The sequence below is a fragment of the Podarcis liolepis genome (genome assembly GCF_965112155.1).
Source record: "Podarcis liolepis genome assembly, chromosome: 15".
Classification (NCBI taxonomy): domain Eukaryota; kingdom Metazoa; phylum Chordata; class Lepidosauria; order Squamata; family Lacertidae; genus Podarcis; species Podarcis liolepis.
Window position 1 is genome coordinate 2,039,467 of NC_139566.1, and position 17,395 is coordinate 2,056,861.

Consider the following 17,395-nt stretch of genomic DNA (forward strand, 5'->3'; position numbering starts at 1 on the left):
GCTGCACTTTTACGGGAACATCCAAACTTTGATCATTTAAAAACAGAGAGATAAGCATGGTATAATAGAGGTAAAGAAATAGGTTAGGGTGGAACTAAAATGAGCAAAGGTGGCAAAAACAAAAATCCCCACCGCATAATAATTTGTAACGTACCATTATTTAATGCACAGGGGTTTAAGATTAAACATGCAGATAACATTTTCAGGAAACGACTAGTTGTGAAATAATTAAATCCTCAGGCACAGATCATGTATCACACCCATTAGAATTCCTCTGGAAGGATATAAAAGGCACCATGACATGTTCAACAGCATCCCTGAGCTCTCCACCACTTCTCTTCATTTCAGCACTCTCAAGATTCAGGTAAGTCCATTCACATTCTTTCTATCAGTGGCTGTGATACATTCTTTGTTCTGTGAATTGAGTTCTGTTCTCTGAAGGTCAAAGCAGTCCATCCAGGGCTGGGGAAACCTGCGGCCCTCCGAATGTCAGGAGCATAGAAAGCTGCCTTATACTGAGTGAGACCATCTATTTTGATACCATCTTCAGTGTCAGTGGCTAGCCAGGATTTCAGGCAAGGGTCTTTCTGTGGGGCAAGCCCAGCCTCATATAATCAACATGCTCAACTCTAATTAATGCATGAAGGGGTTAAGACCATAGAGTAAGCTGTCCTGCCAGGCTGAGCTAGGTCAACCCCCCCCCCCCCATCTTGGAAGGAAAGTCTCTTTGTTCTGGGCACACAGCTCAAACGGTGTGCCTTTAGCAAGTCATCTTTGTGTTTCTATACAAATAATTTAGAAACTCTTGCCATTTTTGAAACTAAGTTGCACTGCCTGCAATTTTTTTTGCTGCTGTATGGAAAAGCACGGCCCTGACCTTTTGAAGAGTTTGTAAGTAAAGCATTTTAAACTTACAAAACATGTGGTCTCTTTCTATATTAAGGGAAGTGAAATTTTTTGGAAAGAACTTAGAAGGGGATATTTTAAAGGTCTAACAGCCTTTATTTCCACGCTTTACTTTGCTGCATGTTTTTTGATTTTAAATCTTTGCTGGGGCTCTCTCACCAAATAGTACCTGTCCCTAAACCTGGAACTAAGTATCCAGGGAATTCTCATTTTATTCTTTACCCAAATTTACTGCTTTTCTTATATACTTCTAGTTATTTACTGTGCCGTTTTAAACTGTTTTTAGCTTATTTATTATATTGCGAGCATTGCCTTGTGACATATATGTGGAAGGTGATCTTGTTGTTGCGGTTTATTTTAATGAATGCATTTGCCGCCCCCGCCCCCAATTCTTGTCTATTTCATTGTACATTAGATCTACTGGGTTGTTGCCAATGGTAAATCCACTCAGAGTAGTCTGACTGAAATTAATGACCATATTAGGAGTACGGAGAGCTAAAGAAAAGAAATTAATCAACACGACTAACTTAGATGCAGTAATTTTAATGGCTCTGCTCTGAGTTGAATTTCGTTGGATACGGACTATTGCAGTTCATACTGGGAGCTTTGTTTAGGGGGTGGAAAACAATTACCACACATACACACACAAAAAAAAATCAGGGGTGACTTGATCCATCATCAGCCTCAAGCATTTTGCCTCCTCTTCCCCAAGGACCACCAAATTTGGTGACAGAGGCAAAAATAAAACCAATTTCAAGCAGAAACAGAGTTGGTGTTGGACAAAACCAAATACCCTAATGAGGATAGAGTCCTCAAATCAATTATTTGATGAGGAACAAGGGATGGTTAATGTTGTCCTTGGGGAAAGAAGGAAGGTGTGTGCATGCAGAAACTAGCTGTTGAAGAAAACAATCCCTCAATTTAGGGATAAAAATCTGCCAGTACCACTTTATTTCAAAGCAATATTGCTAAGGATCTAGACCACCCAAGAGCGCTCCCACAGCACTCCGCCCTAGGCAGATTTCAGACAAGCATAGCTTGTACTCTGCATTCCTTGAGTATATTTCTAGATAAGGAATTAACCAGTGGCATTTCCTAGAGAGAGAAAACAAGCAGCTGTCAGAAACACTGCAGCTTCGAGGGTTACAGGTTTATCAGAACTACTTATTCTTCTTGTCGTGTACACATTTAAACATCTCCTTCCCATAGACACTTGTGAGTATTTCAAGTTAGATTTGAGGTCTTGGAGGCTTTAGTAATAATAATAATAATTTATTATTTATATCCTGCCCATCTGGCTAGGTCTCCCCAGCCACCCTGGGTGGCTTCCAACAAAATATTAAAATACAGTGGTCTGTTAAACATTAAAAGCTTCCCTAAACAGGGCTGCCTTCAGATGTCTTCTAAAAGACAGATCGTTGTTTATTTCCTTGACATCTGATGGGAGGGCGTTCCACAGGGCAGGCGCCACCACTGAGAAGGCCCTCTGCCTGGTTCCCTCTAACTTCGCTTCTCGCAGGGAGGGAACCGCCAGAAGGCCCTCAGATCTGGACCTCAGTGTCCAGGCAGAACGATGGGGGTGGATACACTCCTTCAGGTATACTGGACCGAGGCCATTTAGGGCTTTAAAGGTCAGCACCAACACTTTGAATTGTGCTCAGAAACGTACTGGGAGCCAATGCAGATCTTTCAAGAAGCTTTAGCTTCTATGTAAAAATCTCTACCTGCAAAAAATGTAAGGATTACAATTTCAATTCAGTACAAGAAAGTACTTGTTGAAGGAGCCCATAGTTGAACTATGGAACTCACTCCGACAAGAGGCAATGGTGACCACTGACCTAGATAACCTTAAAATAGGATTAGACAAATCCTCTTTTACGGCTTTTTGATGATTACAAGCCATGATAGCTATGATCAATGTTGGAGGCAGCAAAGCTTCTAGATGCCAGTTGCTAGAAACCAGGAGAGAGGAGAGGGCTGCTCCCTGCTGGTTTCCTACAGAGGCATTTGAGTGGAAAAAGTGAGGGCAGGATGCTGGACTAGTTGGGTCATTGGCCTGATCCAGCAAGCTCTTCTCATGTTCTTATAACTGAGCCCCCACCTCCAAACAGCTTTTCTTTCAACCCAAATCACTGACCAGAGGTCCGTCAGTTCAAGAATCCCAGAATCATACAATCCATCTTCATAGTGTACCACCTTGGGTGGCAGGAAGGTGAGTAACTCAGTTTTATAATTTAATAATAATAATAATAATAATAATAATAATAATACTTTAATAATAATAATTTACTATTTATACACCGCCCATCTGGCTGGGTTTCCCCAGCCACTCTGGGTGGCTTCCAACAGAACACTAAAATACAATAACCTATTAAACATTAAAAACTTCCCTAAACAGGGCTGCCTTCAGATGTCTTCTAAAAGTCTGGTAGTTGTTTTTCTCTTTGACATCTACTAATAATAATTTAAATGAGTAAATATCCATGTTTGCCATATATAGACTTACTCTAAATTATGTCTTGATTCCCCAAATGGGCATCTGCTTAATATGGGCCTTTCTCAACATGTCCTTTCAGATTCACCTCCCGTGCCAAAACATGTCTTGCTGCATCCCATCTTGTGGCCCATCCTGCGCCATCCCGTCTTGCGCCTCAAAACCTGTCATTGGTCTCGGACGGTGTGGTATCGGCTCTGGATATGGGGGCATTGGCTATGGAAGCCTTGGAGGTGGTGGCGCAGTCTCAGCCAGCAGCCTCGGGGTGCTGTCTGGAGTCCACCCCTCATGCGTCAACCAAATCCCACCATCTGAAGTGGTGATCCAACCACCTCAGGTCGTTCTGACCATCCCTGGACCCATCCTGTCTGCCAGCTGTGAGCCCTTGGCAGTCGGAGGCTACTCACCATGTGCTTCTGGAGGTTATGGAGGTTACGGAGGTTACGGATCAGGTTACGGGGGCTTTGGACGCCTTGGGAGCATCTGCGGACCAAGACGTAGACAAAGCATCTGCAAGTACCCCTGCTAAACCCAAGCTCAACCATGATGGTCTGAACAACCAGGAACTGTTAAGACAAAGAAGAATCCATGCCTGAATCCATAGTGTTTCAGGTGTTGTGCATACCTGGCTGAGGTTCAAGGTGTTCTTCACCTGTGAGAACCAAGCCCAGGTATCGTTCTCTTGCTCTCTGCTGTTTCATCCTATAACACAGGGGTGGATAACCTTGCTGCTTCTTTCAGTGTGGGGGCTGCATTCACCCTTGTCCAACCCCACCTTAGGGTGGGAGGGCTCCATGCCCATGGTGATTGTGGCAACGCCCCTGCTTACACATAGACACATTCATTGACACACACAGGATACAAAAATAGACAGGACACACAAACATGTAACCCAGAGTGACCTAGCTCCAGCGTCCAAATGTTTGTGTTTGCTGTCACCACCAAAATTTGTGGAATCCTGGGGACAGGGGTTACAGCTTGTCCTTGAACGGGTGTCTGCCACCCCTGCTAGAATATGTTTCTACAACTTGTTTGCACTCGCTAGAGCCAGAGGATCAAAGCACAGCACATCAATTTATTTCTCCTTCTGCTTGATCACTGTTCTTGTTCTTGTTGTATAAATTACTGTTGGAACATGTATCCTTTTGATTTCCCTATTTACTATTAAAGCTTTTGCAGCATCATCATAATCACTCCTGTATCTTTTTTAAAAAAACCAAACAATGATTCACTCAACTCCACCAAAAACAACAATGGGGTAGAAGGAAGAGTAGGAGAGAAACAAAGAAAATCAGGTGTCTGGTCCACGATGTGGGATTTCAAAATAGAAGTGTCCCATTGCTACAAAGGAGTGCAGAAATACCCAATTCTGCCAATGTTCATGTGGAAAGGTTCTAAAGCCATAGAGCTTCCTTGGACTGGAGCAACTCATAGTAGAGTTCAGAAATCCTGGCAAATGGTCCTCACATGCAGGGGGCCTCCTCATTCGCCAGGAAGAATGATCCGATACCTCTGTTACTCAAACTGTGAGCAGTGCCCTGTCAAGTAGATCTGCCCCAAAATCGCAAGGGTGACATGAAGAGCAGTGGCCAAATAGAAGGTAGAGAACCACAAATACTATTGAACGACGCAAACTGATGCTTCCAAACATGCTTGCAGATCAGAATGCAACTCCTAGTCAGTGTGCACATCCTTTGGATTCTGCAACACAGAAGGTGCTTACACATTGCATATATTTTGGTAAATATGGAAAGAAAGTAGGTATTTTACCATATGAAGTATAGTGAAATGATTTGGAGATGTTCATGTTATGCAAAAGGTGGGTACCCCAGGCATGCTTTTTAAGTGTGGAGTTTCTCTACATTCTTTCAAAAACTCCACAGGAAACGCTGAACCAATAATTGGAGTGCCAGTAAAACTGAAACAGAACAATTAAAAGCAGTACAGACCATCCCTACCCATGAGCCTTGTTCCACTTCCCTCTTGCATGTGGGTGTTGCTAAACTTCTTTGCATGAGGCGTGGCACTCACCCACTGAAGACGGAAAACAGAAGGAATTATAATGATAGTTAAACTAGGAAATTCAACCCCATGAACAGCATTGGTGGCCACCAGCCTGGATGGCTTTAAAAGAAGATTAGATGGCTAATAGGCATGACCAATATGATCTGCATCCATTGGAGGCCATGTGGATTCATGGAACCAAAAAACTGTAGAGTTGGAAGGGACCCTGAAGACATCTAGCCCAGCTCTCTGAAAAGCAGGAATATGCAGCTGTCCCATAAAGGCATTGAGCCTGCAACTCACCAGCTCCATGCTCTAACCAGCTGAGCTATCCAACTGGTCAGCAACCAGCATTGTTTATCTTTCTATAAACCAGTCTGAGGTGGTGGTGGTGTCGTTTTTGCAATCAAACGTTGTACACATTTTATTCAATAAAATAATAAATAAGATAATAGCAGACAGGTGTACAGCTCACCTAGTTGGGGACAGAGGTTCACAGCCCTCGCTGAGTGCAAAGTGTAACTACTAAGATGTAAAACCTGTACTCAAGTATCGTAAGTGTTCCTCAAGTTGAATGTGCACCTTCTGCTTCAGGTGAGATGCCTGTGTTGTTCCAGGGAAGCAGCCGAGCAAGTTTAAGGATGTGTGGGCTGTGGAGAATAGCTTGTGTGGGCTGGAGGAGCACTTTGTTTAACTTGAGTGAATTAAGGGAAAAAAGAACCGTCTTTCTTGAAAGTCTGCTGAAGGATTAAATGATCTGGAAAGGTAATGTGCAACATGCTCAGGGATTAGGACGTGGGAAGAGGAGAAGGGGAGAAATGGAATCCAGAGTCCTCTTCAGGCAACTGTGAGAATAGGAATGTGGAACATGGGCCTTTTCATTGGCTAATGATAGAGACATGCAGTAGTGGATTGGCCAGGGCTGGTGTAAGCAAATATTAGGAGTCTCTGTTGTTTTTTTTTACTTGCCTGATCGAGAAGGCAGAAACTCCACCCATCTCCAGCCTTGGTTGCAGTGACCTTTTAAGGATATTCAGTAAATGGAGGGGTTTTATGCTACCTGCCAATCCTAGGGAGTTGATGTTGAGCATCATCACAATGCTTGTAGAGCCAAGAGAGTCTTCAGTAGGCTCAGATTCGAACTCCATTCTTTCCTTACACCGGCAGCTAGTCTTGACTACTGCAATTCATTCTAAGTGGGGACAACCCCTAGAGGCTACATGGAACTTTAAAATTACAGTACCTAAACCCCGGGTGGTGCTGTAGTCTAAACCACAGAGCCTAGGACTTGACGATCAGAAGGTCGGCGGTTCGAATCCCCGCAACGGGGTGAGCGCCCATTGCTCGGTCCCTGCTCCTGCCAACCTAATAGTTCAAAAGCACACCAGTGCAAGTAGATAAATAGGTACCGTTCCGGCAGGAAGGTAAATGGCATTTCCGTGCACTGCTCTGGTTCACCAGAAGTGGCTTAGTCATGCTGGCCACATGACCCGGAAGCTGTACGCCGGCTCCCTTGGCCAGTAAAGCGAGATGAGCACCGCAACCCCAGAGTTGGTCACGACTGGACCTAATGGTCAGGGGTCCCTTTACCTTTACCTTAAACCACACACCCCACCCCCCAGGAAAGAGAAAGCATTCCAGGACAACAAAGACTGTGCTGCAACAAAAGCTTTAATGTAGCAGGGAAAGAGCAATACGGGGAGAGGAGATGTTGTATTACAACAGCATCGAATATAGTTTTACATGACACAACTAGCATGTGGTGAAGTACATTCTGTCCTGCCTTCCTTTGGGGAAGGTTTCCTGCATCTAGCACAAAAAGCAAGCAGAGGGGGTGGAAAATAAATACCAGAGACAATGCAACGTATCTCAGTAAAAGTGCAATGTGTGAATGTCATGGTACAGATTTCAGAGGCAGGGAGCAACTCAAGTTATCTGCTTGAAACTGCAGCAGCTCAGCACTTGTGAAAGCTCAGGTCCTTAAATTCAGTTGCCGGTTTCAGTCACGGTTGTCAGATTCCCAGGTTGCCCCAGATCCTGATGGATAATCTACTTGATCTTAGCAGGGATACCCGCAGATGCTTTGCCTGCGCTTTGACCCATAGCAGGATCTGCCCAGGTGCCCACCTACAGAGCCCCCCAGTCCGTAGCGGGAAGAACCGTAGCCATAGCCTCCGGAACCACCATACCCATAGCCGCCGCCATAGCCACTGCCATACCCATAGCCACTAGCACACGGGGAATAGCCGGAGACGGACAATGGCTGGCAGCTGGAGGACAGGATGGGTCCTGGGATGGTCAACACAATTGGAGCTGGTTGGACCATCACTTCGGACGGTGGGATCTGGCTCATACAGGACTGGGGGACACCGGGGACGACACCAAGGCTGCCGGATGACATAGCACCGCCGCCGCCATAGCTGACGATGCCACCGCTGATGCCACCACCAACGCCACCGCCGATGCTACCGATGCCACCACCCATGCCTCCGCCGATGCTACCGCCGATGCCACATTGTCCAATAGCATGGGAAGGCCTGCTACATGGGATGGAGCACGATGACTGAGAGAAGAAAGACATGTCTGAAGAATATAGGTGAGCCTGGGGAACAACAGCAAGGAGAAAAGCAATTCATTAATTCGGAAGGAGGTGCAGAAAGGCCACGTAGCGTGGAGCAGAGCCGGTTGAATCCACCACTTTTAAGTTTCTCACTTTCCCAATATAAATTCCAGTCCTCCCCAATTTCGCTGAAAGTTGTAGGTTATTTATTTATTTATTTATTTGTGGCTGGCAAATCTTTAGCCTGACCCAACAAGGCAATTATTATGTTATCCACTCTTCTAGTATGGAAATTACATCCTACATTAACTATGACAATTCATCTCTACACAGCGATGTTATCTCAGAAAAATAAACAAGAGCATTAAAAAAAATTTTATTTTAATCATCAAAGCAACGATCTTTGGTTTCGAAAGCTTAGGAGGTGAGCCAGAATAGTTAATGAGTAAGCACACACAATCTTAATTGTGAGACCTCAAGGGCAAAATTCTTAACTGATGTAAAACAACAGGCTGGTATGGAACATCTATTCACTGACACCAGGCGTGGCTTTGAGCTTCTTTGTCAAGAGATGGTAACACAGGAGCAAATTAACTCTCTCTCTCTCTCTCTCTCTCTCTCTCTCTCTCTCTCACACACACACACACACACACACACACACACACGAGAGAGAGAGAGAGAGAGAGAGAGAGAGAGAGAGAGAGATCGTTCAAGTTCAAACTCCTCACTAGGCCAGATTTAATTTTTGAATAAAGTTTTTTTGTTGTTCATCTCCAACCCACAAGAAATCTACAAACCTCCCAATAAAAAAGCAACAAATCACAACCACCTGATTATTTTTTTAAAAAAAAAATTGAAACAATTTGGGATTCTTGTTATGGAGATAAGGAATGAGTTATGCCCATTGAGTATCCCCTGAGTAGTATTAATATTGCATACAGCCCACTGGGTCTATCTTAGCATGGTTTCTTCTGGTTGATTGACTATGTTCCAAGGGCTCGGCTTCTGTCCTCTGAGAACTCTTTGAACTGGGGTGGGGTGAGTGGATTTCCTCTGGGACCTTCAACAGGCTCTATCACTCGCCTAAAAGCTATCCCTTAACTTATTACTGGACTGCAGGCATGGAGAACTTGTGGCCCTCCATATGTTGGTCTCTGACTCCCATCCTTCCTGTCAATTGTTCATATGTTGGCTGGGGGCTGTTTGGAGTTGTAGTCTAACAATATCTGAAGGGCTACAGGTTCTCATACCTGGCATATGGACTCTCTCTCTCTCTCTCTCTCTCTCTCTCTCTCTCTCTCTCTCCTTTCTATATTTCTATCTTCTATCTATATCTAGCATCTATCTATATTCTGAACCTAAGCAAAGCTATCTTTCCCTCTCTCATAATTCTTTGCAGGTTCTCACCCCATCAGGAACCTTCAAATCCCTCTCAGAACTTCACTTCAAGCAACATTCAGTGGCAGCTTAAGAACCTAAGAAGAACTCTGCTGATGGATCAGGCCAAAGGCCCATCTAGTCCAGCTTCCTGCCCTCACATTGACCACCCAGAATGCAACCACCCTTTCCCCACTCACGGTCCCCAGAAATTGCTTTTCAGAGGCATATGGCCACCAACAGTAGAGGTAGAACATTGCCGCCATGGCTGGTAGCTGCTGATAGCTACATTCTCCATGGATTTACCTAATCCAAAAAGAACATAAGGACAGCCCTGGTGGATCTAGCCTGGCATCCTGTTCTCACAGCGGCCAACCAAGGTCCCAGGGAGAGGTCCACAAGCAGCACCTGCGTACAAGAGCAGCTCTCCCCATTTGCCTTTCCAAGCACTCAGAGGCTTGCTTCCTCTGAGGCAGAACTTGAGAGAGACAGAGAGAGAGACAGATGGGGAGACTCTCAAGAATGTTCCTCTTACCCGGTTCTCTAGAGTGCAGAAATGAAGAGATGCGCTTGAGAGTTGCTGCTGAAGAGACTGTGCAGAAGCCAGGCCTTTTATACCTTTTTTCCAAGGCGCAGGCCACAGGATGAGAGGCGTACCGCCTTCCACTTTGAGATTTAATTATTTCTCAACAAGCATTTGATCTATTATCTCTATCTTTGCCCCAATTAATTGGACATATTTATTTTTTGCTTATTATGAAGTATGAGTCGTTCGCCTTCCTGGTATATCATAATCTCTCTCACTCGCTCTTCTTAAACTCCACCCTACATTTTATTTGTCATTTGCCCTTGGTAAAATTCCCATGACTAAAAAAAACAAAACAAAAACCCTAGTAAATAGGGCAGCAGCGTATCCCCACCCTTGTTGAGAGAGAGGCAAGTTGAATCAACTTGGTGGCATCTATCTGAACTGGATCTAAAACACATGTCCAAGCGGGAATGTCAACACCAGATTATGTCTTAGGCAACCATTTCTTCATTGGGCTAACTTCATATTCAGCAGGAAAGTGATGGGCAATAGGAGTTTCCCCACCTTCCAGACCCATCACTGGCAGAGGAGAGATGGGGAAGAAATTAGATTCATCTCTCAGTTACAGTGGTACCTCGGGTTACATACGTTTCAGGTTACATACGCTTCAGGTTACAGACTCCGCTAACCCAGAAATAGTGCTTCAGGTTAAGAACTTTGTTTCAGGATAAGAACAGAAATCGTGCTCCGGTGGCATGGCAGCAGCAGGAGGCCCCATTAGCTAAAGTGGTGCTTCAGGTTAAGAACAGTTTCAGGTTAAGTATGGACCTCCAGAACGAATTAAGTATTTAACCCGAGGTACCACTGTAATGGTAAAGCAACCTAATCCACACTTTCCAAAAACAGTGTATGAACCAAAACACAGATGTCCTTTGAAACAGTCATTGACTGTTAACAATGAAGATTTGATTCCATTAGAAACTTGCATTTCTTTAGGTTTTGCAATGCAAGTCCACAGCCAAGTAATGTGTACCAAAATGCATATATTTGCAGAAAGTGTGAAAATAGGAAGCATATATCAATGAAATGAGCTTACAAAAATGCACCGGGAGCCGGTGTAGTGTAGTGGTTAAGAGCGGTAGTCTCGTAATTTGGTGAACTGGGTTTGATTCCCCGCTCCTCCACATACCGCTGCTGGGTGACCTTGGGCCAGTCACACTTCTCTGAAGTCTCTCAGCCCCACTCACCTCACAGGTGAGTTGTGGGGGAGGAAGGGAAAGGAGAATGTTAGACTCCTTCGGGTAGTGATAAAGTGGGATATCAAATCCAAACTATGGCTGAGAAATTAGCTATGCAAATAATATATACATATTAGGGGAAAGTGTGTCCAATCAATGTGTATATTATGAGAAATGTGCAGAAAAAATATTGCTGATGAACTTTCACGAGAACTTTTAAAAGGAAAAAATAATAATTGCAAACCAATGCAGAAATGTGGAGAATTGAACTTAAGGCTAGGAAAGATGAAAAACGAAGAGAAAGCAAAATTGACTGATTTGCCCACCCCTAAAGCAGCTCCTTGGGCAGTGCAGCTGTTACTAGCAACAAAACTGCCAACAAAGTTAGGGTGCAATCTTAAGTATGGAAAGCCAATTTAATTTACACTGGTTTAAGCTGAGCTGCTATAAAGTATGCTAAATAAAAACTCCATTTAGGAATGGGGATATTGCTGACTGAGCTGGCCTAAGCCTGGCAGAGGGGAAGCAAGCCTTCAAAATAGAGTATGGCTCACACCACCATTTTTGCTATGTATGTTGGAATTCGAGTCCAGTTAACAGTTGTCAAGATACAGTGCTGTTCATACCACTTGGGTTACAGACCCGGGCAAAAGTATTATCAAAGCACTTCTGACTCCCATACTGCAGATTGCTCACCTATATCTTAGGAAAGTCTTCCCTAATCTGGACTTTAGATGTTGTTGAACTCACAATGCCCATCAGCCTTCACTTGCATGGTCAATGGTGATGGGAAGGTGTGGTCCAGTAACATTTGAAGGACCACAGTTTCCCCATCCCTAACATGGCCAATATGGAAGAAGACCTGCCAGTGTTCTGGTGTGATAGAAGACACCTTCTTTTGCTTAAGAGTAGGGAGATATATAAATTCAATAAATGAAAATGAAATGAGATAGCTAAGTGGTAGAGAAAGAGCTTTGTACTCAGTCGTCCTTGATTTCAATCCCCAGCACTTCTGGGTAGGTGCTGGAATGACCCCCTTCTCAAAACATTGGAGACCCTCTGCCAGTCAGTGTATACTAAGGTAGATCTGAGTTGTTATTAGGCAGATTCTTATGTTTCTGTTGAAACCAGCCCTAGTTAAGCAGGAGAACAGCCACAGCCAATATCATCAGTGGTCAGGGAGACTGTGAGTTGTAGACTGCGGAAGGCATCAAGCTGGGGAAGGTCGGTCTAGAGTGGGAAGCCTTTGACCCTCCAGATGTTTTTGGAGTCCACCATCCTTGACGATTGGCCATGCTGATCATCTGAGCCTGACAGAGTCTAACAACACCTGGAAGGTCATGAGGACCGGGATCTTCCTTGAGCAGGGGAACAACCATCACTCAGTGACAGAACACCTCTTTGGCATGCAGGATGTCCCAAATTCAACCATCAGCACCTCCAGCTAGGGCAAAGGTAAACTCCCTGCCTGAAACCTCGGAGAGCCACTGCGTATCAGTGTGGACATTGCTGAGCAAGATAGAGCACTCTTGGGCCTTTGGTCAATGATCAGAGAGAGTAGGACTCTAACAGAGCTGGAAGGGCACCAAGGTGGCAACCACTGAACTATTTATATATTTTTTAGAATATGAGAAGGGAAACTGAGCAAGGGCACTGTCAAATAACTGGCTCATTGTAAAAGCATTGCTAAGGTTTCGACTATCCATGCCATAGCCTCCCCATAGGTAAGCATGGCTGGCTGGAGGTCTCACACTGACATCTTGTGTGTTTACATAGTTGATATTAGGGAGCTATGCCTTGTCAAAATGATCATGTTTAAGTTGTCCACTAACAACCCTTCTGTGTTGGTTTAAATCAGGCATAGGCAAACTTGGCCCTCCAGATCTTTTGGGGCTACAATTTCCATGATTCCTGACCACTGGTCCTGTTATCTAGGGAAGATGAAAGTTGTAGTCCCAAAAACATCTGGAGGGCCAAGTTTGCCTTTGCCTGGTTTAAATGCCTGGAAAGAGTCAGATCCCAAGTGTTCCCTTGTAATCCTTTCAGAGATGGACCTTTGGGGCTCTTTCCAATGGAAGGTGATATCTAAGTGGGCAGTGGTGAACAGCATGGCAGTTAGGTCTAAAAGGGCCAGAGCAGGACATGGTTTCAACGACTGACCTATAATATTAGTAACAACTTTTTAAAAAATAAAAAATAAAATCTGATCTTATGGAGAGAAGCACTTCTTGCTCAAATCTTTTGGTCACCCATGAAACGTATCATAAAACCCAATGGGCCGGTCATACCTGATCAGCCTCTGCTGCACATACTGTATGCAGGTCAGTTGTGTCAGAAGTTATGGAGGTGAGGAAACCGACACGGAGCTGTTTTCGAAAACAGGAGCCCTTAATTCGTGGAGTTCTTCGTTCCACCCAAAGCCATGTGGGAAAAAGTCATTATCAGCCCACAAAAACCACTGGACTACCACCTGTTTACAACACAGGCCGCTTCTACAAAAGTTTCTAGAAGCGTTTCCTAACTCTCTTTGAATTTAATTCAAATCTCTTTGGATGCCACCGCAGTGAATTATTTGCTGTGATCATGAGATAGATCTGGAATGTCTTAAGCAGGCATTCCCCCCCTCGTCAAAGAAAATTTTATTGCCATTCATTAGTGGGGTGTTGAATTTAAAATCATTCCATTAGGAGTAATCATAAAATTGCACGCATGGAAAGAAGAAAAGAACTGCCATCCGACTAATTAAAGGGTTTGCAAAGCCGTCTGAAATCCTTTCGGTAACAGGAGGCTGAAAAATTGCAGCCTCCGCCCCACCTCTGGCTGTTGTTCCCATTAATATCTTGGAATCATCCAAGGCTCAGCAAGATGAAGTCATAAAGGGAGTTTGTTGGCAGGAGGGGGGGAAATATTGTGAAACATTGTGCAGTGAACCCAGAAACGAGGCATTGCAACATTAAGACATTCATTTTTGAGGAAGTTGACGAACATGAAAGGACTCTGAAGAATTGGTAGGTAGACACAGGGCTTTTTTCAGGCTGGAACTCACCAGAAATCAGTTCCAGCACCTCTCAGGTGGGTGTCATTGTAAGAGGACAAGGGTCAGTTCCTGCACCTCTTTTTCTAGAAAAATAGCACTGGGTGCACAGATACCCTGTCCAGTGGTACCTGAATTAAGTACTTAATTCATCCTGGAGGTCTGTTCTTAACCTGAAACTGTTCTTAACCTGAAGCATCACTTTAGCTAATGGGGCCTCCTGCTGCTGCCGTGCCGCCGGAGCATGATTTCTGTTCTCATCCTGAAGCAAAGTTCTTAACCTGAGGTACTATTTCTGGGTTAGCAGAGTCTGTAACCTGAAGCGTATGTAACCTGAAGCGTATGTAACCCAAGGTACCACTGTATATTTTCACGTGATCTAGCAAGGGTGCAGGAACCTTACAACTCCCATCAATCCTGACCTTTCACCGTGCTGACTGTGGCTGATGAAAGTCTTAGCAACATATAGATGGCCAAAGGTTGTCCACATATGCTTCATTCTATGTCTTCCTAACTTTTAAAAAGTATTTATACCCCACCATATAAAAAAGCAAACAAATGCTCAGGAGTTCTTCATGACATTCATAGGTTCTCTAAGAACTTTTAAAACAGAGTAGAGTATAAATACAGTCAAAATAAGGAGTGAGGACCCCTGATGTTCATCAACATCTGGAGGGCCACAGGTTCCTATCCTTGCTTTATACCTCTGGAAGTGCATTTAATATGTGATCCCTGATTGGTTGGGACATGAATCTACAGGGATGATATGCCATAGGGTAGGATCTGGTGTTAGTCCTACTCAGAATACAGTAGATCCTTTGAAATCAATGGACATGATTAAATTAAACCCATTGGTTTCAGTGGGTCTACTCTGAGTATGACTTGGTTGGATACAACCCTTGGTTTGGAAACAGAGTTTTCTAAAAGTGTACCTGAAGTCAATACAATCAACACAAAATTCAAAAAAATCTGTGTATTCTCTGCCCATGGATTCAGATTCAAGCTGGTTTTTTCGACTTGTTGATTTGCCATTTAGGAGGACAGTTGGGTTGAAACACATCTGCCTATGGAAGATATTTGTATAGTGTAAGCTGGATATACCCACCCACCTTAGGTTGGATGGACCATTTGGTCTAAAATTATCTGAATTGTTTTGAATGCATAGTGAATTTTATGTGATTGTGAATGGAGATGCAACATTTGACAGTTCTTGGCTATGCTATTTATTTTATGAAACAGTAGTTTTTAAATTGTGAGTTTAGTGCATGTAAAATATTTGCACTAAATTTAGAGCCAATCAACACAACTTAGATCCTCTTCATTTTACATGTTGGCAAAGGATCCCTATTAAAGAATTCCACACATACTAATGGATCTCTTTGAAATGATCTAAATCCAAGTGTTCGTACTAAGGGCCAGCAAGTGTAAATGACTAAGATTCTATAATAGCTCTGATTTGCTATGGCAGTGGTACATTACTTCAGGCTTAGTGGTAAATGTTTATTTGTTGTATATACACTGTAATGTCTTGGAGATATTTATTCAAATAAAAACAACAATATTGAAGACTTGCTTTGTGGATCTAACATTCAATACTTACCATGGTCACATCGCCACATCTTTTAAAAATATTTATATATTTTACAGAGAAACACACTAACCTTCTTTGTCCCTCCTGGAAAGAAGCCAAGTTTTAAAAAGGGATTGGGGGGTGCTTAAAATCTGCTCTTGGTAAAATTGTTTCTAACAGTATGAAATATGAAAGAGAGGGAGAGGGAGAAACAGAGACAGAGACAGAGTGAATCAAGGAAACAGAAGGACAAGTCTTGCTGAAGAAGAATCAGCATGGCTTCTGCCAACGGGAGTCCTATCTCATAAATGTTTCTGATTTTTTTGAGAATGTCAAGAAACATGTGGATGGGGGTCATCCTGAAGATACTGTGTCCTTAGACTGTGTGCTTTTGACAAGAACCCACCCCCCTCAATAAATGTATCAGTCATGGAATGAGAGGACATGCTGCCTTATGGTAAAAATAATGGGAAGCAAAAAGATTAGAAATAAATGGACGGTGCCAGAAAGTGGAATCTCCAAAGGTTCTATGGGGTGCCTCAATGATTTTATTTTTTTGAAACTGACCCCTAAGGAAGGACTGGGACCACTGTAGGTGAGGGTATTTCTGAAGCACCTTCCCAACAGGTGGTTGCTGGCATCAGGTCTACCAGGGTGACCAAGATAAGTCTAAGGTGGCTTGAAATGAGTCTAGATAATCCATTTCATCCAAGATTCTCTGAAACTGAGGTCCCTCCACAGATTCCAACTTTTGTCCCCAGATTCCAACTTTTCAACTTACTCTGTTTGATTTATGTATTACAATATGCCATTTTAGTTAAGAATGACACCTTCCCTGAATACAATCTGTAAATGGTGCCAGAGACCGAGCCTCGAATATTCTGAATGGAACCTGTGTGTGCTCTACTCCTGCGCAGTGTGCTCCCCTCTTCCAATTAATATATGCAAATAAACATGAGAAGTTTCCTCTCACTAAGCCAGACCATCAGTGAGCTATTTCAACTGCCACCAGCTATTTGAGTTGCTATTGGCATAAGAGCTATTTGAGTTCTTAGCCTCGGGCAGCAAAATGTCTCGTGCTGCTTCTGAATCTAAGAACAGGATAGTGCAAACATTACCACTACCCCTAATTCCATGCATGGAAGGTGGCTGGACTGGAAGCTGGAACTTATTTTATCCCATGCAATGTGAAAACAATGTTTCTAGCAACAGGTGCCTAGCACGCTAGTTTCCAGCCCTGGAAGGCAGCACCATAGTTTAACAGGTGCAGACCAGGTCTGTAGCATACATAGTTCTGGTTTCCAACACAAGGGGTCTCAGGGGGCTCAAGAGGAAAGGTTGGGAGTGGGGGACTGCCACCGCTGCCCTCCAGTATTATTTGCCTCAGGCAATTATCTCATTTGGTCTCATGATAGGTACAGTCCTGCTTAGGTTGAGGTCAGGGATGACTGGTGCCCTTTGCGTGTGGAGAGGTGGAAGGCAGGAATACTAGCAATAGGTGACACCAGAGAGCCAACAATAGCTTTTAGCTTTGTTTCCATTCTCCTCCCTGCTTGAGACTAAGGAAGAGGAAGATTGGCAGGCAGGGCTAAGTAATCAATTGGTTCGAAGTAAAAAGACAGCATCTTAAAAAGCTGAGACCTCACCTTGCCGACAAAGGTCCATATAGTTAAAGCTCTATAT

General features: G+C 43.7%; 2 protein-coding genes across 2 annotated transcripts; one reads left to right on the top strand and one right to left on the bottom strand.

Moving 5' to 3' along the window:
- The first annotated feature begins 252 nt into the window (after positions 1-252).
- LOC310694299 (uncharacterized protein) lies at positions 253-4,590 on the top strand. Its single transcript, XM_083477419.1, has 2 exons — positions 253-364; positions 3,483-4,590. The coding sequence occupies exons 1-2, from the start codon at positions 302-304 to the stop codon at positions 3,927-3,929; spliced, it is 510 nt and encodes a 169-aa protein (XP_083333545.1). The 5' UTR covers positions 253-301; the 3' UTR covers positions 3,930-4,590.
- A 2,467-nt stretch (positions 4,591-7,057) lies between these two features.
- LOC310694097 (uncharacterized protein) lies at positions 7,058-10,020 on the bottom strand. The gene is made up of 2 exons (XM_083476867.1): positions 9,877-10,020; positions 7,058-8,006 (listed from the first exon to the last, which is right to left on the bottom strand). The coding sequence occupies exon 2, from the start codon at positions 7,983-7,985 to the stop codon at positions 7,464-7,466; it is 522 nt and encodes a 173-aa protein (XP_083332993.1). The 5' UTR covers positions 7,986-8,006; positions 9,877-10,020; the 3' UTR covers positions 7,058-7,463.
- Between the last annotated feature and the right edge of the window lie 7,375 nt (positions 10,021-17,395).

Excerpts from the sequence above, each read along its gene's own strand:
- LOC310694097 (XM_083476867.1), bottom strand. The coding sequence starts at position 7,985 with ATGTCTTTCTTCTCTCAGTCATCGTGCTCCATCCCATGTAGCAGGCCT.
- LOC310694299 (XM_083477419.1), top strand. The coding sequence starts at position 302 with ATGTTCAACAGCATCCCTGAGCTCTCCACCACTTCTCTTCATTTCAGC. Across the intron at positions 365-3,482 it reads TCAGCACTCTCAAGATTCAG|ATTCACCTCCCGTGCCAAAA; the intron begins GTAAGTCCATTC and ends ATGTCCTTTCAG.